General features: G+C 40.6%; 1 protein-coding gene across 14 annotated transcripts in view; it reads right to left on the reverse strand.

Annotated features, from left to right (window-relative positions):
* Positions 1–219: 219 nt before the first annotated feature.
* Positions 220–24,602, reverse strand: part of rusc2 (RUN and SH3 domain containing 2) — a 123,995-nt gene continuing 99,612 nt past the window's right edge. For 13 of the 14 annotated variants that reach the window (XM_041188554.1, XM_041188550.1, XM_041188561.1 and 10 more), the window contains 6 exons: positions 24,058–24,232; positions 22,451–22,556; positions 15,761–15,807; positions 11,885–12,842; positions 5,684–5,848; positions 220–1,111 (listed from right to left, as the gene is read on the reverse strand). In XM_041188554.1, coding sequence (XP_041044488.1) covers positions 931–1,111; positions 5,684–5,848; positions 11,885–12,842; positions 15,761–15,807; positions 22,451–22,556; positions 24,058–24,232 — 1,632 coding nt within the window. In that variant the 3' untranslated portion in view covers positions 220–930. The remainder of the gene's footprint in view (positions 1,112–5,683; positions 5,849–11,884; positions 12,843–15,760; positions 15,808–22,450; positions 22,557–24,057; positions 24,233–24,602) is intronic. The other variant, XM_041188585.1, reaches the window with a different exon arrangement.

Consider the following 24,602-nt stretch of genomic DNA (forward strand, 5'->3'; position numbering starts at 1 on the left):
TTGGGAATCTTTAAAAACTGCAAGTGATTTTATTTTAAAATGGAAAATGTCAAGTCTGGATATATTAATTTTTAATCACTGCACATAGTTTCTTTAATTTTCACTGATCAATTTAAGTGTTAAATTTTGGTGGAAGGATAATGTTTAAAATCAGTAAGTTGTTCACTTGCCATGAATTGACTATAATTTCATGCAAAGGATTACAATACATCCACTATATTGCAAGTCATCATTTCAGCACTTTTATTAATATGCAAAATAAATAAATAATACAATACACATTGAAAGAATGTCTGTAAATAAAACTAAATGTGGCGTACCTTCTTCGACTGCATATATACAAGCCAGAGGTATATATTACTACAAATTGTTATATTTTCATTGATTCCTACGCTACCTCAAACATTAAACGTTCTTGTAGAATGGCTATGCAAAGGTAGGCAGCTAAGTCATCCTACAGGATCCAATCAAGGCACCAATACTGTCTTCCACAAACAGAAATACTGCCTGTTATTTGTACTTCATAAATTCATGCGATTTACACCATTTAAAATGAAAATTTGATATACATTAAATAATATAAATTGTAACATATATGTCCTAGTTCTGTACCACTTATTGGAAGTCTGTTAATATAACGTCGCTTACTCCTAAAGGCATGTGAAAATTAGAACAGATGTTTGTGTGCCATGCATACTTTATAGTCACCAATGCTATAATGAGAATTAGTTGATGAGCAATATATTCTATTCCGTTGGGGGTTCTAAATTGTATACTGAATGCACTCAATGAAAAATTAAGTAATAAGCAAAGAAATATTGGCAATTTAGTGCTTCTGCTCAATTAATCTTGAAGTCAACAATTTTTACTTTTTCCTCTCCCTCCCCCACCCACCTCAATTAAAATTGCACAGTCTATCGAGCATTCGGATCAATAATCTTCATCTTCGGGATGAGTCACATATGTAAAGGGTACTAATCCATGTTCAGCACCAAGGCCACACAGCAGCCAGTCAGCATCCACTTTTGACATCACTCTCAGAAGGTCACCTTTTTTAAAGCTGAGTTGTCCTTTTTCAGTTGCTATGTGATGGCAAAGTGCTTTCACTTCTCTTGAAGAAAAAAGAAGTAAAATGTCTGAAAAGCTGAATGCATAAAACAGAGCTCAATATTAATAGCATTTTTGTTAGCCTTCTGCTATCCTACTCCATTCTGCAATGTTGTTAAAACTTTTCAGCAAACCACCAAAAGCCATTTGAAAAAAATACCTGATTCTCAAATACTTGTAGGGATCATAATGTATTTAGGAATAGTCTTTTTCAAGTGAAATCCTTGGGGAATTGTAATTTTTCCTACACAATTTGATCAGCTATGAAATTTGATTGTGGCTGCACTTTGTAGATATCATATGCCAGCAGAAATAATGGATTACAGGAGAATGTGACAAAAATGAAGCATTTTTGTCTATAGTGTATTATTACGTTTGTTTTCATATTTTTATGATAGATACGAGCGTGAAAAATCTAGGTTCACTTACAGAAAATGATCATCACTTTCGATAACAACAGCGTAGGACATAAAAGTGGGATCTCTACATGGGTATGAACGTGGGACACATATAGAATTAGTAATTCATTGATCAATTACCTGGCCAATCATGTTTCAGGCATTCTTTATATCCTTTGTTTGGATATACCTTCAAAGACTTTTGAATGTTCCTTTTAAGATTGACTTCTTTCTGGTTAACATTCTGAAGCCATTAAGTCTATAGGCAAGACAAAGACTTCTTCGGAGAAAACAGATATAAGGGACTGTGTCTCAAGAGTAATTTTTACATTGAATTAGTACAATAGGAGTTTCTTTGTTGAATACAAGAGAAGTGCCTTTGCTGTGTTTGATATTTTGTGACTAGTATAGTGTTTAATTATTGTAAATCTACTATTTATAATTAATATTACTTATTTATCAGTTTATTGACGTAATTTATTGATCAAACCATAATGTATTACCATTTATCGTCTACTTTCTAAAGTTAAAGAAACCACATGGCAATACACAATACTTCAGAGGTGAGTTCTCTGTTTAACATTTGGGCTCACTACATTAGCCTATATATTGGGCATACAGTCATATTCAGTCATTGGGAAAGAATGTTCAAAGATTGCCTGTGACACTATACTTAAGGAAAGCTTTCGGTGTATAAATACAAAAAGTAACAGAGTAATAATTAAGTTAAATAGGTAGTTAAAAGTTGCCTTACACAACAAATATATAAGAACTGTGGATCCCATAAATGCTGGCAGACCAGCTGAGTATTTCTAGCATTTTCTGTTTTCAGATTTCCAGCACGCATAGCATTTTTCGCTTGTAAATAAAAAGGGACTTCATGTTGAATAAGTGACAACTGAAAGTTAATCAACTGAAAAATTTAGGAGGGAAAGGATTTCAGAAAAGTTGCTCACCATTAGGAATAGTATTTTTGTGTTTTTATGTGCAGCTAGGTATTAGCTGGCATTTTTATATTTATGAATATGTTACATTTGATGTGAACCACTCCTCTCAAACTGCAGCTTGTGACCCAAGTCATGTCAACATAGTTGGCAATTCTACAGATCAACAAATGAACTAAACTTTATGTTGTTATACCTCATCAATTAAACAGAATTTCAAATAGTGGTTAATGATTCTCAGCTAAAGTTACTGACAGCTATATTTCTGGTTCTGAACAATTTAAAAAAGATTGTATAAGCTTCCCCAAACTGCATAATCTGACATATGGATGAACCCAATTTGACTCTCACTACGTGCTGTATTAGCTAATCTAAGCTGGGAGTAACCTCGCAGTCAGAACCTTAGCGGCCAGCACTCCATGTTTCAAGCTGAATTTTCATGGTGTCACAGCTGGAAGAATTCTACACAAAATGCTTGCTGCTAAATAACAACTAGTCAATAATTCTAACAGAGCAAGAAAGGGTGATTAAGGCAAACTGTGAAGTGTGCAGATATCATCTTCCATAAAATTTAAATTTACAAAGCAATTGAATACGCTACGCAACCTCCATAAATGTGAATGCAAAGAAATGCACGATTATTGGAATTCAATAAGCCAGTCAAAATTTTATGTTTAAGTATATAGAATAACTGGTGACCTAGGATTATCAACCTACCCTTGAAAAGAGAAACATGGTCACTGTGGTAACATTTCAAATTAAATGACTGTGGGATTATGCATCCAAGCAACAATTTTCTACAACAGGATTAATAATTCCACCCCTGCATAACCCACCCACTAAAAATCTTAAAGATAATGTTGCATGTGCAGCAGACATGTTATGCCAAGAGTTCATGCCTTAATTTCTTAGTACATGGCATGTTTTTGATCTCAGCTATGGTATTAATGGAAGGAACCAGAATGCTTCCTCCCAGGAAAAGACAGTGGGGACAATTTGGTGTACTTCTGCAAATTTGTTTCTGACTTGCTTAAGAGTATATTGCCAGAGGTCTTAAAACAACCCAATTTCTCTCCTATATATAAACAAAAAAACTATGGATGCTGGAAATCCAAAACAAAAACAGAATTACCTGGAAAAACTCAGGTCTGGCAGCTTCAGCGGAGAATAAAAGAGTTGACATTTCGAGTCCTCATGACCCTTCAACAGAACTGAATGAATATTAGGAGAGGGATGAAATATAAGCTGGTTTAAGGAGGGGGGCGGTGGTGGTTGTAGGGACAAGCAAGCAGTGATAGGTGCAGATAATCAAAAGATGTCACAGACAGAAAAACAAAGAGGTGGTGAAGGTGGTGATATTATCTAAGTGAATGTGCTAATTAAGAATGGATGGCAGGACACTCAAGGTACAGCTCTAGTGGGGGTGGGGTGGAAAGACTAACAGGACATAAAAGATATAGATTTAAAAATAATGGAAATAGGTGGGAAAAGAAAAATCTATATAAATTATTGGAAAAAAATAAAAGGAAGGGGGAAGAAACGGAAAGGGGGTGGGGATGGAGGAGGGAGTTCAAGATATAAAGTTGTTGAATTCAATATTCAGTCTGGAAGGCTGTAAAGTGCCTAGTCGGAAGATGAGGTGCTGTTCCTCTAGTTTGCATTGGGCTTCACTGGAACAATGCAGCAAGCCAAGGACAGACATGTGGGCAAGAGAGCAGGGTGGAGTGTTAAAATGGCAAGCGACAGGGAGGTTTGGGTCATTCTTGCGGACAGACCGCAGGTGTTCTGCAAAGCGGTCGCCCAGTTTACGTTTGGTCTCTCCAATGTAGAGGAGACCGCATTGAGAGCAACGAATGCAGTAGACTAAGTTAGGGGAAATGCAAGTGAAATGCTGCTTCACTTGAAAGGAGTGTTTGGGCCCTTGGACGGTGAGGAGAGAGGAAGTGAAGGGGCAGGTGTTACATCTTTTGCGTGGGCTTGGGGAGGTGCCATAGGTGGGGGTTGAGGAGCAGGGGGTGATGAAGGAGTGGACCAGGGTGTCCCGGAGGGAATGATCCCTACGGAATGCCGCCAGGGAGGGTGAAGGGAAGATGTGTTTGGTGGTGGCATCATGCTGCACCTCATCTTCCAACTAGGCACTTTACAGCCTTCCGGACTGAATATTGAATTCAACAATTTTAGATCTTGAACTCCCTCCTCCATCCCCACCCCCTTTCCATTTCTTCCCCCTTCCTTTTGTTTTTTCCAATAATTTATATAGATTTTTCTTTTCCCACCTATTTCCATTGTTTTTAAATCTATATCTTTTATGCCCTGTTAGTCTTTCCACCCCACCCCCACTAGAGCTGTACCTTGAGTGTCCTGCCATCCATTCTTAATTAGCACATTCGTTTAGATAATATCACCACCTTCAACACCTCTCTGTTCTTCTGTCTGTGACATCTTTTGATTATCTGCTCCTATCACTGCTTGCTTGTCCCTACAACCACACCCCCCCAACTTCACTCCCCCCACGCCCCATCACCTTAAACCAGCTTATATTTCACCCCTCTCCTAATATTCACTCAGTTCTGTTGAAGGGTCATGAGGACTCGAAACGTCAACTCTTTTCTTCTCCACCGATGCTGCCAGACCTGCTGAGTTTTTCTAGGTGATTCAATTTCTCTCCTACCTTGACCGGAGAATAATGAACTGAGGAAACAAATTTGAAAATAAGTTAGGAAAATGGTGCAGAATAAAGTCCTATAGTGAGTGTTCTGTATTTGTTAGTTGAACAAAAAAATGAATTTAAATGTTTACAGGTACTTCCAAGTATACCTTTCTGTCCTACCAGAATCTACTCTACACTTCAGTAACCTAAGCAGTTAAACAGATTACTTTTTGTTCCTACAATGTTCTCTCTTACTGTTTTCTTCTTTTCGTTTCGGGAGGCACAAGTTCTTCAAAAGGTCACAGGATTGATACTTGGCATTAGTGGGCTGAATTATGATGAAAGATCAGGTTAGTGAAGCGTCCCAAATGTTATTCTCATTGAAACCAGCCAACTCAACATAGACTGAGCATCAAAGACTCTGATTTGTGAGGTTTAGTTCTATAATGAGCAGTGCCTTTATCCATCAGGACATCAGAAAAGCTAGCCTTGTTACTTAAAGCAACAAATCCAGCTGGTGAAATTACTTAATACACAGAATGCATAACTGCCTAGATTCAGGAAAATAATGTAAATACTACTACCGCTCATGCTGAGCTTTTCTTTCTCGAGATTCTGGCTGACTACCTCCAGACTGTGGGTTGATTTGTTCTGCTATGTGCTGAGGACCTCTCCATTTTCCAGTTCCCATGGTCTGCACCATTAGATCATACACTGATCTATCAAGTCCTAGCCAGCCAGAAGGTAATCTGGAGAAAAAAGGAGGAAAAATACTCATTAAAAGAAACAAACATTTCAGTGCTTTTAAAAACATTGTTTTACCAGATTCCAAAATTTCCACCCACATCTCCCCATAAAGCTAGCTTCATAACTAAAAATCTCACAATCTGACAGCATCTGAAAATGACAAAAAAAATCTGATGAATTATCATCATACTAGTTTGTTACCAGGGTATTAATCCTATTACTGAAGCCAGGAAATAACATTTAAAATGTTGATCCTGCAAAAATCCTAGAATTTGATGAAACATGTCATGATTTCCCAACTTTTACTTTAGCATTAGAAATTTATAGAATCACGACCAATATGTCAGAAACGTGTACATTTTTTGAACAAAGATCTATTATTAAATTTATTTCCAACCTTCATTAAAAACAAAGTGCCAAACATAAAATATTTATTGAAAAGAGTATATGTAACATAAATAACAATGGGGACACTAGTCAGATATTTTGTAATGGGTCGATGCAGGGACACAACACTCTGCTGAGACATACACCAGTAGGAAGCCCATTTGTTTCCTCACATGCAAAATTGAGAATTTCAACCATGCTGTCAGAAGCCAAGTGCTTCCTCCACCAGGAAGAATGTGAAAACTGTAAAACTCTATAAAGTTAGTCAATCTGAATCATTTGTTATATCTAATTTAAAGCTGACAATGAGGAGGGAGGCACAGTGGAGTAAGGGTAGAGTGTGCTTTTTTTGAAAATTCATTTATGGGATGCAGGCGTCGCTGGCTAGGCAAGCAGATACTGTACATCCCTAACTGCCCTTGAGAAGGTGGTAGTGAGCTGCCTTCTTGAGCTGCTGCAGTCCCTGTGATGTAAGTACACCCACAGTGATGTCAGGGAGGGAGTCCTGGGATTTTGACCCAGCAACAGTGAAGGAATGGTGATATATTTCCAAGTTAGGATAGTGAGTGGCTCAGAGGGGATCTTCCAGGCGGTGGTGTTCCCATCTATTTGCTGCCCTTGTCCTTCTAGATGGTAGCGGTCGTCGGTTTGGAAGGTGCTGCCCAAGGAGCCTTGGTGAGTTTCTGCAGTGCATCTTGTAGATGGTACACACTGCTGCCACTGTGCGTCGGTGGTGGAGGGAGTGAATATTTGTGGAAGGAGTCCTCATCAAGCGGGCTGGTTTGTCCTGGACGATGTCAAGCTTCTCAAGTGTTGATGGAGCTGCACTCATCCAGGCAAGTGGAAAATATTCCATCACGCTCCTGATTTATGCCTTGTAGAAGGCTTTGGGAAGACAGGAGGTGAGTTATGTGCCGCAGGATTCCTAACCTCTGACCTGCTCTTATAGTCACAGTATTTATCTGGCTAGTCCAGTTCAGTTTCTAGCCATATAAATACTTCAGGCACACGGGTTTCAATCCAGCCTAAAATAATGGGATAAAGAAATAATCTCTTTGAATTTGGGTAGATTAACCCAATTTGCTCACAATTCAGCAGCTACAGGGGAACAATGCAAATCATTTGGCCAGAAGCCCTTTAAATGGAAAGAAGGAAAATGTAGGAAAAAAACCTGAGTCACTAGAAAGTTAGATTATTTTGGTGACTAAAAACAGACATCACAAATCTATGAAAACACATGTGCAGTTCATCTTAACTTGTGACCATTTATGAGAGACTGCCTTAAGGTGGGGTTTTCAATAGTTTATAGCACCCCTCAAAGCATCTCCACCATCTGCAATTCTCAATTCATACGAACAAGGAACAGGAGGCCATTCAGCCCCCCGAGCCTGCTCCTCATTTAATAAGGTCATGGCAGACCTGATAGTAACCTGAAATCTACATCCCATTTACCCTCGATAACCTATCACCCCCTTGCTTACCAAGAATCTATCCACCTCTGCCTTAAAAATATTCAAAGGCCCTGCTCCTACCACCTTTTCAAGGAGAATGTTCCAAAGACTCTCAGCCCTCAGTGAAAAACTTTTGCCCCATCTCTGGGTTAAAGGTGCAACCTCTTATTTTTAAACAGTGACCCCTAATTCTAGATTCTCCCACAAAAGGAAACGGTCTCTCCACATCCTCCCTGTCAAGATCCCTCAGGATCTTATATGTTTCAATCAAGTTGCCTCTTACTCTTCTAAACTCCAGCAGATACAAGCCTAGTCTGTCTAAGCTTCCATCATTAGACAACCCACCCATTCTAGGAATTAGTCTGGTAATCCTTCTCTGAACTGTGTCCAACGCATTTACATCCCTCCTTAAATAAGGTGACTAATACTGTAGACAGTACTCTGCACTAGGGCACCCAGATCCTTCTGCACCTCAGAGCTCTGCAATCTCTCACCATTTAGATAATATGCTTCTCTTTTATTTTTCCTGCCAAAGTGGCCAATTTCACATTTTTCCACATTAAACTCCATCTGCCAGATCTTTGCCCACTCACTTACCTATCTATATCTGTCAGTAGCCTCCTTATGTCCTCTTCACAACTTACTTTCCTACCTATCTTTGTATCATCAGCAAATTTGGTAATTATCCCTTAAATCCCTTCATCCAAGTAATTTATATAAATTGTAAACAGGTGAGGTCCCAGCATTGATCGCTGTGACACGCCACGCGTTACATCTTGCCAACCTGAATAAAATCCATTTATCCTTACTCTCTGCTTCCTGTTAGCTAGCCAATCTTCTACCATGCCAATATGCTACCCCTATACCATGAGCTTTTATTTTCCACAATAACCTTTGATGTGGCACTTTATCAATTGCCTTATGGAAATAAATTCAGGAGTGTGATTGAACACTCACATCTCCCTTGGATAGGTGCAGCTGCAACAACTCTCAGGAAGCTTAACACCAGGCAGGATGGAGCAGCTCACTTTATTGGTACTCTGTTGGATTCAATATCTGCCCGCTCCATTCCCAATGCAGAGAAGACACTGCAGCAACTCAGCAAGGTTATTTGGATTACACCTACCTCTACCATTGGGAAGGACAAGAGTAGCAATATTGTATGAGCACTGTCATAAGATCATGATCATAATCATAAGATCATAAGAAATGGGAAGAGTAGGTCATTTGGCCCATTGAACCCACTCTGACATTCAATAAGATCATGGCTTATCAGATTGTGGCCTTAACTCCACTTTCCTGCCCATCTCCCTTTACTCTCGATTCCCTTGTAAATCAAAATCTGTCTAATTTAGCCTTGAATAAGTTCAATGATCCAGCTTCCACTGCTCTCTGGGGTGCAAAGATTAACAACCCTCAAGCAGAAATTCCCCCTCATATCCATCTTAAATGGGAGACACCTTATTTTGAAACTGTGCCTCCTAGTTTTAGATTTCTCCAGGAAGGGAAATAGCCTCAGCATCTACCCTGTCAAGCCGCCTCAGAAATTATATATATTTCAATAAAGTCACCTTCCATTCTTCTAAAATTCAATGAGTACAGGCCCAACCTGCTCAACCTTTCTTCACAAGAAAACCCCTTCATCCCAGGAATCAACCTAGTGAACCTTCTCTGAACTGCTTCCATTGCAAGTATATCCTTCCTTAAGTAAGGCCACCAAAACTGTACACATACTCTAGATGCAGTTGCACCAATGCATTGTATAATTGTAGCTAAACTTTCATCCTTTATACTCCATCAACCTTGTAATAAAGGCCAACATTCCGATACTGAGACCACTTCGTAACACAGCATTCCGCAGTTTCTCTCCACTTAAATAATATTCCGCTTTTATATTCTTTCTGCCAGTGGACAAGCTCACATTTTCCCACATGATACTCTACCAATTCTTTGCCCACTCACTTAACCTATCTATATCCCTTTGCAAACTCTTTGTATCCAAACCCTTTGTATCCTCCACGCAACTTGCTTTCCTACCTACCTTTGTATCATCAGTAAATTTGGCTACAATACAGCTGGTCCCTTCAGCTAAAATTGTATATAGTTGAGGCCCCAGCACTGATCCACTCATTACAGTTTTCCAGCCTGAAAATGCTCCATTTATCCCTACTCTCTCTTTCCTGTTCGTTCGCCACTTCTTTATCCATGCTAATATATCACCCCGAAAACCATGAGCTCTTACCTTGTGCAGTAACCTTTTATGTGGCACCTGATTGAATTCTTTTTGGAAATCCAAATACATTACATCTACTGTAACCCCTTTATCTGCTCTGCTTGTTACATCCTCAAAGAACTCTAATAAGTTTGTCAAACACAATTGTCAACTATGTTTACCCTGCCTAATTGTACTATGATTTTCTAAATGTCCTGCTACCACCTCCTTAACAATGGATTTTAGTGTTTTTTCAATGACAAAAGTCAGACTAACAGGTCTATAGTTTCCTGCTTTCTGTCCCCCTCCTTTCTTGATTAGTGGTGTTACATTTGCAGTTTACCAATCTGCTGGGACCTTTTCAGAATCTAGGGAATTTTGGGAGATTACAACCACTATCTCTGCAGCCACTTCTTTTAAGACCCTAGGATGCGGGCCATCAGATCCAAGGGACTTGTCAACCTTTAGTGCCATTAGTTTTCCTAGTCACCCTCAGAGGTCCCAACACACTGATTCCATGGGAATTGCCCGGGAAGTTTGAACTTTCCAACTCTGAGTTGGAGTCAGAGACTTCAGATGGTTCCAACTTACTTGTCTGGATATTTACCCAGGAAAGGTTAGACAAAAAAAATCCTAGCCTAACTCCTGGGTAACTATGCAACTGACACCCCAATCTCACACACTGACATGCCACCAACTACCTCTCCTACCCACCACCAACTACCCTCTGACCCTGATTCACTCCCTAATTACTCCTGGCTCTGATTCCACCATGCGACCCCCCCACTGCCAACCCACCTAACTGCTCACCCACCTGCCACCCTACCCATCTCATCCAATTACCCCTCTACCAAACTACCCACCTGCCAACCTGACCCACCTACCACTCCACCCCTTCCCACTCTACCCCTTCACCCACTTACCTCACCCATCCTACCTCTTTATTTTCCTTATACTTCCATGGGATATGGGCATCGCTGGCAAGGCCAGCATTTGTTGCCCATCCCTTATTGCTTGCTAATAGCAGTTTGCCAGGCCATTTCAGAAGGCAGTTGAGAATCGGCCACATTGCCGTGGATCTGGAGTCACATGTAGGCCAAACCAGATAAGGATGGCAGATTTCCTTCGCTAAAGGACATTACTGAACCAGATGGTTTTTTTACAATAATAAATGATAATTTCATTGTCACCACTATTTCTCCCCCTTTATTATTTTTTAAATCATCCTTTGCTGGCTTCTAAAATCTTTCTAATCTTCTGGGTTACCACACTTCTTTACAACATTGTATGTCATTTCTGGCAATTTGATACCATGCTTAACTACCTTAGTTAGCCATGGATGGTGTATCCATTTTTGTTAAGTCTTTCTTTTTCAATGGAATATATCTTCATTGAGAGTTATGAAATATCTCCTTAAATGTCTGCCACTGCTTTTCTACTGTCTTACCTTCTAATCTATTTTCCCATTCCACTTTAGCGAACTCTGTCTTCATGCCCTTGTAATTGTCTTTATTTAAGTTCAAGGCTCTAGTTTCAGACCTAAGTTTCTCACCCTCAAACTGAATGTGAAATTCTATCATGATATATTCACCCTTGCCTAGAGGATCCTTTAATTAAGTCTGTCCCATTGCACATTACCAAGTCCAAAATAACTTGGTCCCTGGCAGTTTTCAGAATGTATTGTTCCAAGAACCTATCCTGAATACACTTTATAAACTCATCATCTAGGCTACCTTTGCCAATTTGTTTCTTCTACAAATTCCCTTCCAAGTGACATACCAACCTGACTTGAACAAACATGACTTGGTCCTTTCTGGTCCCTAGGTTGATATCTTAGAACTCCCTACCCAGCAAAATTCTCAGAGCACAATGACTGCAGTGGTTTAGGGGGACAGGCCACCTTCTCAGGACAATCAGGAATGCACAATAAATACTGCCCTGGAAGTGTTCATCCTGCCATTCTGGGAACAAGTAAAAAACATTCTCACCTGCTTTTCTGTGATTTAACCAGCTGTGACTCTTCTTTCCTAGTTTGATTTACACTTGCACCAAACAACCGGCCCAGCCACATTCCTTGTTTTCCTTCAATGTGCTCCATGTTTGACTTTCTTTCTGGTTTCACATCATGATCATTTGAAGCAATGCTTTCATTCACCTTGCTATGTTTAAGTTCATGTAGCACAGATTCTGGAGGACTCCCCATCCAAGAAGGTTTGGATTCATTTTTAGAATACTCGGCCTGAATTTTCTTTAACAGTTCCTTAGTGGCTGCTGCCTCTTCATTTGACTCAGCCTGACTGGACACCACACTGCAAATGTCAGAATTTTGTAATTCAAATATAGATTGACTCTCTGCTCCTTCTGGATAACCATCTCGAAGTGACCCTTTCTCTGTACCAATACTTAATCGAGGAGGTACAACAGCTGTACTTTGCTTCTTTCTCTTCTCCCAGTTTACAAACTTTGATTGTTCTGAAGAACCTTCAATGTATATCTGCGAGCTCTGCATGAGCTGGTACCACCACCCTGCTTGCTTGTCCTTTTTGATCTCACTCACTTTCTCCTTTCTAATTCTTTCCATACTTTCTACTTCTCCATTATGTTTATCTGATCCATCTCTTGTCATTGTCCCCTTTTGTGTAATTCTTTCTGATTTGTCCCCTCTGTTCTGTTCAGGTCCAAAACTCTCATTACTGCCATTGGTTCTCATGAGCTGGAAGGTGGAGTGCACGGATTGCAAGAGATCCTGCTTGACTTTGAGCTGTTCCTTCTTCTTCTGTTGCTCCTTAGTCATTTGGATAACATGGTGTTCAAACATTAAATCTAAATCAAAGGGCAGTAGCGAAAGAGGCTGCAATAAAAGAAGGAGCTCTTCAAATAGTGGTTGGCAAACACTGTGCGACAGTGCTAGGAAACCAGTGGACAGATAGTGAACTCCGATAATATCTAACCAGAGAGAAGAAACAATTAGTGTTAGAATTTAGTCTTGGAAAATATGAAACAATCCTGTTGCGAATGCAAAGTTTTAAAGATGGTTATGTTTTAAAACTGTCTCTTTAATTTAAGCTAAATGTAGTAATGAAGATTGCATGTGATTTGCTACAAATTCTGCCTGACGACGGGGCTATGGGGTCTGTAAACAATGGGAATCGGTGTCCCAAGTCTGATGCTATTGAAATGCAGTTGTCAAGTTTGATACCTGAAAACAAAGGCAGAAGCAGATGTTCTTGTTATTACAGATTTTCTGTCTCAGAGACTTTGAACAGAATCAGAGACAGGGGAAGAGTTTGGGAGAGAGGGTGAGACATCAGCCACTGAGAGCAGCAGGGCAAAGGCAGTTCTGTGTGAGCTACCAGGTGTAATGCTGATGGTATCTGGTCCTCTAGTTGAGGAGAGGGTATGGGCAGTAAATTAAGAGCTCAGAGATTTGTCCTGGCATGGCCAGGGAAAGGAACCAATGGGGTGGAAGCTATGTTGCTGGAGGTTGGTTCGGGATTTCTCAGTGGGAAAGGATCTCCAACAGTTGCTGGACATTACAATGCAGTGAAACAGGGAGAAGTGAGCCCTTTGGAAGCTGGGAGTAACCTTGGACTGGGTTTTTTAAAAATTCTTCCACAGGGTGTGGTCGTCACTGACTAGGCCAGCATTTAGTACCCATTCCTAATTGCCCTTGAGAAGGTGGTGGTGAACTGACTTCATGTGGTGTAAGGGAGGGAGTTCCAGGATTTTGATCCAGCGACAGTAAAGGAATGGTGATACAGTTCCAAGTCAGGATGGTGTATGGATTGGAAGGGAACTTATAGGTGGTGGTTTTCCCATGCACCTGCTGTCCTTCTCCTTCTAGGTAGTAGAGACTGTGGGTTTTAAATCTTGGTAAGTTGCTGCAGTGCATCGCTCGTGAAGAGAGTAGATGTTGGAGGCGCTGGATGGGGTGCTAATCAAGTGGAATGCTTTGTCCTGGATGGTGTTGAGCTTCCTGAGCGTTGTTGGAACTGCACTTATCCAGGCAAGTGTAGGGTATTCCACTACACTCCTGACTTGTGCCTTGTAGATGGCGGACAGGCTTTGGGAAGTCAGGAGGTGATTTGCTCTCTGCAGAATTCCCAGCCTCTGACGTGCTCTTGTAGCCACAGTATTTATATGCCTAGTCCAGTTCAGCTTCTGGTCAATGGTAACCCCCAGGATGTTGATAGTGGTGATTCAGTGATGGGAATGCCATTGAACATCAAAGGGCAATGGTTGGATTCTCCCTTGTTGGAGATGGTCATTGCCTGACACTTGTGTGGCATAAATGGTACTTGCCATTTGTTAGCCCAAGCCTGGTTATTGTCCAGGCCTTGCTGCATTCGGACATGGACTACTTCAGTATCTGAGGAGTTGCGAATGGTGCTGAACATTGTGCAATCATCAGCGAACATCCCCACTTCTGACCTTATGATAGAAGAAAGGTCATTGATGAAGTAGTTAAAGATGGTTGGGCTGAGGACACTACCCTGAGGAACTCCTGCAGTGATGTCCTGGAGCTGAGATGACTGACCTCCAAAAACCAGAACCATCTTCCTTTGTGCTAGGTATGACTCCAACCTGCGGAGAGATTCCCCCCCGATTTCCATTGACACCAGTTTTACTAGGGCTCCTTGATGCCACACTGTGCTGCCTTGATGTCAAGGGCAGTCATTCTTGCCTCACCTCGGGAGTTCAGCTCTTTTGTCCATGTTTGAACCAAGGCTGTAATGAGGTCAGGAGCTGGGTGGCCCTGGCGGAACACAAAATGAAAAACCCTGATGCCATTTTGGTACCCAAATGAAAAAAATAAGCTTGCAGCACAGATTCTGGGGAACAGCACATTGGTAATGTGCTTTTGTAAATTCATCTCTTACAAGTTCAACTACAATGAAGGTTAACTAATTTCTAAGGGGTGTAATATCTGCTATCCTCCAATTCTGTTTTCAAAGGTTTATATGGTTAGTTCTTTCATTAAATCTTGCCCAAACTCCTTTAGCACTTTTTCAAATACCCTTTTGTTTTGATTATTTATTTCTAGAAGTGACTCAATATTCTCCTCCAGGTACTTTTATAGTCCAAATTTCACCTTCCTCTGTAACAAAGAGATACAAAATAAGCATCCCTCTGCCACATTCTAACTTGCGATTACAAGAAGCTGCATTTGCTCAACTACTCATTTTTTGTTGGGAGCTTGTAAAAGTTCTTTATCTTAATCTATAGTTTTCTTTCATAGTTATTCATAGCCTTCACATGCAACAGCCCTTTGAAAATTGTTCTTCAACATTACAATAACACACAATACTTGCCGATAATAAACAGAAGTATGAAAAGTTAAACCTCAAAATTCCCACCATTTTTGGAAATCATCTAACCTGGATTTGAGGGTGAAGTATGATGCAGAATTTTAACAGCTTTGAAACAGGTTGGTTCTACCTCCAAATCAGCTTTCCTCCATTTCCACCTATTGTGTGGTCAATGTACAGTGTGCTTGCATGATACAGGTATAGTTGCCATATAGCAGGTTTTAGTGACAGTGCTATTTGCCAGTGTCAAATTGATTTTAGAGAGATCAACTAAAGCGGATTACACTTTTCCAGTTTTTTCTCCACATCCAATGAAACATCAAGGCCCTGCTCCGAAAGTCCAAACTATGCGTGCCCCCTCCTTTATGCTAATGATTCCAACCACAGAATCTGGCATGGGGTCAGCACCAGGGGTGACTAGCAGTTGAAAGTTTAATGCTGTGTTCTGGTAGTTCAATAACTCACAAGGAATTTCTAGTCCATGGTCTTTCATGTTCTACAAGTAAACTAACAAGTAGAAAAATTCTAGCAACAGTAATTATAACTTGATCTTACCTTCATGATTATACAAGTGATTAAACCAAAACTCCAAGGATCTGATACTGCATCAAAGAACATAAAAGAAATTATATAAGTATAATAAAATGGTACCTTCTAGCAGTTACTTCATAAATGTTTAGTCTAGGAATTTGGTTAATTTATACCATGACTAACAGTCACATTGTATTGTGTGACAGATTCTACGACTCAGCAAATAACAGCAACAAAATACATCTCTTAAAAAAACATCATTTGAGTCTAGTACAAACATAGTAAAAATTATTTTTAAGCTAAATTAGAAAAAAATTCATAATATAAGTTATAGGAGGAAAAATACAATAAAAACGACAAAGATGACAGACTCAGTCAATTTGATAAGAGCAAGCTTTGGAGCGCATTTGCAAATTTAGACAAATTCTTGAAACATAGGTCAAAGAAAAGCAACTTGAATGATTCCAAGATTTGAGATGCTACAATACATGGAGTGACTGACATCATGAATTTATTGCACTAGAGAAATAAGACTCAAGCAGGAACAAGAGCCAAATCTTTAAAATAACAAAGCACATGGATAATGTGAATGTAAGAACTAATTTGATGTTTTAATTCTGATCAAAAACTCAAGGCCATGAATGCTAAATTAATTAGTCTTTAGAAAAATGTAAGTGGAAATTATCTTTCTTTAGTTTACTAGATGGTGGAGCAAGGCTCTGGAGTCATTTATAGAGGAAGAGAGGGGAGGTGGTGGCATAGTGGTATTGTCACTGGGCTAGTATTCCAGAGATTCAGGTAATGCTCAGGTGAAATCTGAATTTAATAACAATCCGGAATTAAAAGTCTGATGACGGCCATGAAACCATTGCCAATGGTCTCAAAAATCCATCTGGTTCTTTAGGGAAGGAAATCTCCTTACCTGGTCTGGCCTACATGTAACTTCAGACCCACAGCAATGTGGTTGACTCTTAAATGCCCTTTGAACAAGGGCAATTAGGAATGGGCAATTGCTGGCCTAGGCAGCGATGTCCACATCCCATGAACGAATATTAAAAAAAAGGAGGAAGAGAAATGTAAATTTCATCTAAAAACAGAAAATGCTGGAATTACTTAGCAGGTCTGGCAGTATCTGTGGAAAGAGAAAGAAAATGGTCATGACGAGAAACCCCGCCATCCAAAAGATCCTGCCCACGGGACTTGAAGCGCAGCTCTTGGTCAAACAGGAATCTGAGGTTGTGTAGCTTGGTTCTGCCTCATTGTGTAACCACATACGGGAGTAGCAATCAGCTGAACATTAGTAATACCAATGTCAATGGATCCCGGAACTGGCTACTGTTTCAGGCTGAACCAGACTGTTTGCCACCTCAGTGTTCTGTTCAACCCATAGGTGAATTTCCAATTCTACAGCTTCTCCATCACAAAGATCACTTACTTCTAACTTCACAATATCACCTGTTTCCACTTCTACCCAAGCACACCAGCCACTGTAACATATCTCTAGATTTGATTACTCCAAAGCCTCTTGCGACAGCCTCACATCTTCCACAAAAAACCACTCTGCCAAATGGATGTTTAAAATCTTTGCCATTCCAGATGTTAATCGTTTAGCACATGAAAGACTTATTGATATAAATTCTAAAGTCAGCACCCTAGCTTGTATCCATGTCCCTTATCTTACAATCATGGATTAAATAGAAATCGTGCTCCAAATTAACTTTGCTTATTCCACTTAATATTTTGATAAACACCCTCTCGTTCACCTGGGCCAGGATTTTCCCCTTGGCGATTTGGGGGTGGGGTCCGCTCGCCGAGGGGAAAATGACGTGGGATGATGTCGGGAGGAACCCCCAACGTCATCCCAGTCCCTTTAAATATTCATGAAGGCAGTGAAATCAGCTGTCCGCCCGCCGACCCATCAATGGCCAATTAAGGCTAATTAACATTACTAAACACCCTGCCCGGCCAATCTTAAGGCTGGCGGGCAGTCCAGGAGCCCCAGTGGGCCGCAGATCATTAATGAAACTTCATCCACTTGCGGGATGAAGTTTCATGTCCGTTTTTTAAAAAATTAATAAATTTTACGTTTATTATTAACATGTCCCATCTCGTATGACATTGTCACATGAGGGGGACATGTTAATAATTTTAATATTTGACTATTTTTAGAGTTTACTTACCTCTCACAAATCTCCCTGAAACAGGACTTTGCCTCAGGGAGCAGTAGCGCACTTTGACAGTTGGGGAATCCCTCCTCCCCTGCACAGGAATCCCTCCCCCACTGCCGCCGAGCCAGTGGGACCCGCCCGCCAGCCAAGGGCTAAATTCTGCCCCTGGTTTCAGATTTGAAGAATATAAGTATTTACAATATTTGTTCACAATTCAGTTAGCAATGGAATAAAGTCTCTGGCCTAATATTACTCTCCTGACAGGTATACACTGCTTCCTCTCTGTTTACCATTTCATGTTCAACTCCAAGTTTTTCCTCATCTCCCAACTACCGTCAAGGAGAAATTTCTCACAACTTTTTTTTGTGGTGATTTTGGGCCTGATTTTGGCGATAAGGTGGGCATGGTGAAGGGCGCAAGTGCTGAATAGAATTGGCTCATAGGATGGGAAGATATCAAGGTGAGCTGGTTAGAAAGCCTGTCTCGGTTCTCTGGGACTTCGCCCCAGTTGTGTTGGAAGGTTTTCAGTCCTCTAGCCATCGCCCCTAGCCCCACCCTCCATGGCCTCTTATACTCTCCATGCCAACTCAATGCTAACTCATGCCCTTCAGCCACTCTCCATGATCCCTTATCTGTCCAGATCCTTATATGCCCATTCACCCAGCATGCACTATATATGTAACCAATGAGCCATATAATAACAATTGCAAGTGTTGAACAGCCAAGAGAAATAAAAACACCCATTCACAAATCATCTTTTGAAAAAAGAAACTGCTGTTCTGACAACCCTTGCAAAATGTCGATCTGTCCTACCATTAAAGTATCAATAACAGTGGCATCGAACACTTTACACTTCTTAATCTTGTCCAAATAGAGATTGAGACATCAAGCAAAGGGATCGCAGAGAGAACTAATTATACCACTTAAAGGTGTCAATCAAGCAAAGTCAACAATTATGACTTCTACCTGTCCTCATTATCAAAGAGAGCCCAGACCAATAAAATCAAGAGCTTAGCAAGGATTCTGTTTTGAGCAGTTAAACAAATTGTTGACTTTGTTATTGGTACTTCAATGGTCTGTCTGATTGACCCTTCAAAACTCCTATGAGGGATTGGGAAGAAGCTGGCCTGACTCCAATGAAAATCGTGGAGGGCTAGGAGACACCTGCCCCTGCAGTAGAGCCGGCCAGGTCGGGAGTACAGGGTGTGGGTTTTCTACCTGAACCCTGATCCTGCGCCAGTGAGTATTGGAGGTGCCTGGAATGCAGCAGGAAGCGGGAATCCCGGAATCAGATCCCGCCCGCCATTTTTATGGAGCATGAGAGTAAACTTGCAAGGAACATAAAAACTGACTGTAAAAGCTTCTATAAATATGTGAAGAGAAAAAGAATAGCAAAAGCAAATATAGGTCCCTCACAGTCAGAAATGGGGGAAATTATAATATGGGACAAAGAAACGGCAGAAGAATTGAACACTTATTTTGGTTCTGTCTTCACAAAAAAGAACACAAATAATTTCCCAGAAATGTTAAGGAACCAAGGGTCTAGTGAAAACCAGTATTAGTAAAAAAAATGGTGCTAGAGAAATTAATGGGGTTAAAGCTGAAAAAGCCTGATAATCAACATCCCAAAGTATTAAAGGAAGCGGCCCTGGAATTATTGGATGCGTTGGTGGTCATCTTCCAAAATTCTATAGACACTAGAGCAGTTCCTACAGACTGGAGGGTGGCAAGTGTAACCCCACTATTTAGAAAAGGGGGTAGAGAAAAATCAGAATTACAGACAAGTTAACCTCACATCAGTAGTGGGGAAAATGCTAGGGTCTGTTATAAAAGACGTGGTAATAGAACACTTGGAAAGCATTAACGGGATTAGACAAAGTCAGCATGGGTTTATGAAAGGAAAATTGTGCTTAACTAATTTACTGGAGTTTTTTGAGGGTGTACAGTAGAATAGATAAGGGAGTAGAATAGGTAAGGGAGAACCAGTGGATGTGGTGTACTTGGATTTCAAGAAGGCTTTTGATAAGGTCCCACATCAGAGGCTGGTGGGCTAAATTAAAGCACATGGGATTGGGGCTAATATACTGGCATAGACTGAGAGTTGGTTGGCAGACCAGAAACAGAGAATGTGAATAAATGGCTCTTGTTCCGGGTGGCAGGCAGTGACTAGTGGTGCACCGCAGGGATCAGTGCTTGGGCCCCAGCTATTCACGATATATATAAATGACTTGGATGAAGGAACTAAATGCAATATTTCCAAGTTTTCTAATAAAACTGGGTGGGGTTGCAAGTTGTGAGGAGGATGCAACGAGACTTCAGGACGATTTAGACAAGTTGTATGTTGGCAAACAGATGGCAGATGCAGTATAACGTGGATAAATGTGAAGTTATACGCTTCGGTATGAAAAACAGAAAGGCAGGATATTATTTGAATGGTGATATATTGGGAAATGTGGATGTACAAAAGGATCTGGGTGTCCTTGTACACCAGTCAATAAAAGTAAACAGGCAGGTGCAGCAAGCAATTAGAAAGGCAAATGGTATGTTGGCTTTCATTGCAAGAGGATTTGAGTTCAGAAGTAGCGATGTCCTACTGCAGTTATACAGGGCTTTGGTGAGACAGCACCTGGAGTATTGCGAGCAGTTTTGGTCTCCATACCTAAGAAAGGATATTCTTGCCATAGAGGGAGTGCAGCAAAGGTTCACTAGGCTAATACCGGGGATGGCAGGACTGTCGTATGAGATTGGTTCGAATGGGCTTGTATTCACTGGAGGTTAGAAGAATGAGAGGGGATCTGATTGAAATGTATAAAATTCTAACAGGGCTAGACAGGTTGGATGTAGGGAGGATGTTTCCCCTAGTTGGGAGTCTAAAACCAGGGACCACAGTCTCAGGATATGGGGCAGATCATTTAGGACTGAGATGAGGAAAAATGTCTTCACTCAGAGGGTGGTCAACCTGTGGAATTCTCTGTCACAGAAAGCTGTGGAGGCCGGGTCACTGACTATATTCAAGAAATAAATTGATAAATTTTTGGACATTAGGGGCATCAAGGGATATGGAGAGAAAGTGGGAATACAGCATTGAGATAGAGGTTCAGCCATGATCACACTGAATGGCAGAGCAGGCTCGAAGGGCTGAATGGCCTACTCCTGCTCCTAGTTTCTATGCTTAAATGGCTCTGTCTGCAAAAATCCAGGCCTTCCTTATGGTCAGTCACCTTCCTTCAGAGATTGGAGGGATTGGGTATTCTATGCCAGGAAAAAATGCTAATAGTTTGTTATTTTAAAAAATGCAAATGTATTGTTATTATTTTCTTCCATACTTTGTGTAATGGATACAGAAAGTCTTAAACATTATTTGCAGTACTTAAAAAATAAAGTTATTTTACGTTTTCCCCTTCCTATATGGGTTTTTCTGCATGTAAAAGACTTATCACTTAAAGTAGCATGAATGATAGTAGTTGTCATAAACCCGGATGTCACATCAAACAGAACCGTTAAAGTTAACAGAGCATAAATCTGATCATCAAATGAGGATATGTAAAAACCAGTCAAAGCCAACAGCAGAATTTAATGACAACCCTGTCGCGAGTTTGGTGGAGGTGGGGCAATTAATCAGGCAGAAGGGTGGCAGGTGGGGACCCTGCTGCCTTCCCGTCTCCACCTGGTTAATCCTTGGTGGGAAGGCTCATGGACAGCCTTCCTGCCCCGCCACCAATTGAGGCCCTCATGTAGGCAATTGAGGTCCACATAAGGGCCTCATCCCACTGCCGCTAGCATTAACACAGTGGTGCGCGGGGGTCCCGCCATGCAGGGGACACAACAAGCAAACCTATGCATACTTGCTTGTGGACTCCTGGGGGAGTGGGGGCGGGGTTGATCAAGGGGCCCGGCATATGGAAGGGGGGGTTCAGCCTGCTAAGAGCCAGCCCCTGTTCTTGCTCTGACCCCTTCCACTGCAATCCTCACCCCATGACTCCCACTATCACTCACCTGTGGCCTGGGATCCAGTGACAATACTATGCCTCAGGTGGGTGTTGTGCCAGCAGCAGCAACCACACCCTCAGTGCCGTTGCCATTCATTAGATTCTGATTGGCCGGCAGTTCTCGGCAGGTGGGACTTTTGCACTCCCCCACCGCCGCCCGGCCCCAGTGCCTTTGATCCCAGGGAAGGCCCGTCGCAGTCCAGTTAAGTGCCTCAGTGGCACTAATTACAGCAGGTCTTCACTAAAGGAGGCAGTGCGGGGCTCTCACTGGCTTTCCAGCCAGTGGGCAAGAGTCCCGTCGTCTTCACTAAATACTGCCTAAACTGTGGGTCACAAAAAATAAGATTTACTGGAAAATTTTACTCGGGCTGTTGATACTTTAAATAATCACTTATAAGGCATTTTAAGTTAAGGTTTTGGCAAAATTTTATAGCCATGTAAATTTCTATTATTTTTCAATTATCAGTTTTCTTAAAATACACCCCTGAAAATGATCACCATCATTTTCAATACTGTTAATGCAACACTAACTTTGTTTTCAAGTTCTGACTACTTACTTCAGAAGGCCAAAGATGAACGCATTAAATCTCGTGCTGTGGCTTGTTAACTCAGAGTACTGACTTATTTTGCAAAAAAGATTGTTAAGTGCCTTGGTAGAAGGACCTGAAAAAAAAACAAGATGAAGTATCAAAACAGTAATGATAGAACAGTACATTTTATTTGGAGGATGCGTTTTTAGAAATTTCTGGATGGGAGGTGAATTGGGTTAGAACACTGCCCCATCAGCTCTGGGACCTTGAATTTAATCAAACTGTTCCAAAACTGGGCTAAAGCAATCTCAGTGTCTCTTCTTTGACATCTGTTAAAGGTTCCCTATGAAATTAATTTCGCTGGCAGCCTTACTCTACTTTTTGCTTTGTTCTTGAACCATTTCAAAGCTTTCCAGAATTTAGCTTTCATTTGGTCTGCTCACTGTTCAAGACTATGTTGTTGCATTGGTCAACCAGGGAATGCGTCTCCTAATTTATGTTTTGGCACACTAAGCCAAATTGTTTAACTGTATTCATACTTTGTTTCACATGGTGCAAACAATTTGCAATATTTATTTTCCCAGGGATATAGCTAAGTATTAAAATGGCACTGTTGCCATCACATATATGTGTATATATATATATATATATAAAAACACACATATATATTTTATATATCCATGCTCCCGTAAACACATATATATAAGTAATTTGAGGGCCACGTTATTAAAACCAATATATGTATAGGTGCTACTTCCTGAAAAAAATTCATCCATGAAGTAAACCAGATGTATTCTGGTGTTGGAAAATAGGGTAAAAGAAGAAACAAAGAGGCACCTGGGAAGTTAGAAAATTACCCTAAGAGAAAGATAGCTGGGAAATTTAAAAGCTAGCTTAGCATACAAAATAAACCATTGTGCAAGATATAGTATTTGGCTAATTAAGTTGTAATTGAGACTGGAACTGGATGCTCCATGGCTCTGAAAGTAGGCTGCTAAGAGGAAATGCTATCTCCACAGCCACAATGGGTGATCTGGAGGTGCCTGTGTGTTTGGTCCCTCTGATGTTTTGGAGGGAAGTTAAAAATTTAAAAGCAGGGGAACAGGCTGTTGCGGGGGGTGTGGAGGGAGGGAGACAAAGTGGGGCAGGGAGGAGGTAAAGGGGAAAGGATGGGAGGAGGTAAAGGGGAAAGGATGGAAGGTGTATGAAAAGAACAAATGAGATTGGGGTAAGAGAAGTCAAGGAAGGGAGTAAAAATTGACAGTACATTTTACTTGTTGTTTTTAAAAGATAATTATCAGAATTCCATTACTAACCGAGCATGAGAAAATATAACTTTTTGTTTGGGCTCACGTCCAAAGATTTGAGAGCTATTTTCGGTCGCTGTTATAATTGAAAGTTGGAACCTTCCAAGGTGCTACTAAATCTAAGATGTAAAGCTGAGTAATAGTTATTATTCTATTCTACCAATTTGTCTTAATCCTCAAAAAAAGGCTACTCATAGCCTAAACTACCAGTCTTAATCTTGATTTTATTTAGCATTATTGGAAGTCCTACCTAAATCACAACCTGTAATCTGAGCGTTAAGTAAATTAAGACTTTACATAGCCATTGCTAAAAATGGTATGACATACCAAGCTGGGTGGAAGCCTCAATCACAGTCCATGGCAAATTTTTCCTTTGTCCTATGATCATATCCAGAATGTATGCCTTCAACCCATCTTGAAGTACATTTTTCATTGCTGGGCACAGGTACTTAAGTACAAGGTGGCCCACATTGGGACTGACTGAACTGTTCCCAAGCTTGGCCTGATTAGAAAAAAACAAAAACGCTCCATATCACACTTCATATTTGCTACGGTACAAGACATTATTTTTAAAAAATAATTCCAACATATTGCTGTCAACACATGTGCATGTGCAAATGGGACTTGGACCTGTCCTCAGAAACAAGGTAAATAATTTTCAGTATTAGTAAATATTATCAGCAAGACTTTCACTTTCTCCTTTTTAGCATTGATTCTATGAAATATCAATGAAGGCAGAAATATCACTGAGACAGCAAAGCCCATCATTGTGCAACATATGCTAGAGAAGTGTTCAATAGAACATGGTTCCAACTATAGGTGTATAAATTTAAGCAACAGTACTAAGAACATTATGTTTTTTTCTATTCATA

The sequence above is a fragment of the Carcharodon carcharias genome, chromosome 1 (genome assembly GCF_017639515.1).
Source record: "Carcharodon carcharias isolate sCarCar2 chromosome 1, sCarCar2.pri, whole genome shotgun sequence".
NCBI lineage: Eukaryota > Metazoa > Chordata > Chondrichthyes > Lamniformes > Lamnidae > Carcharodon > Carcharodon carcharias.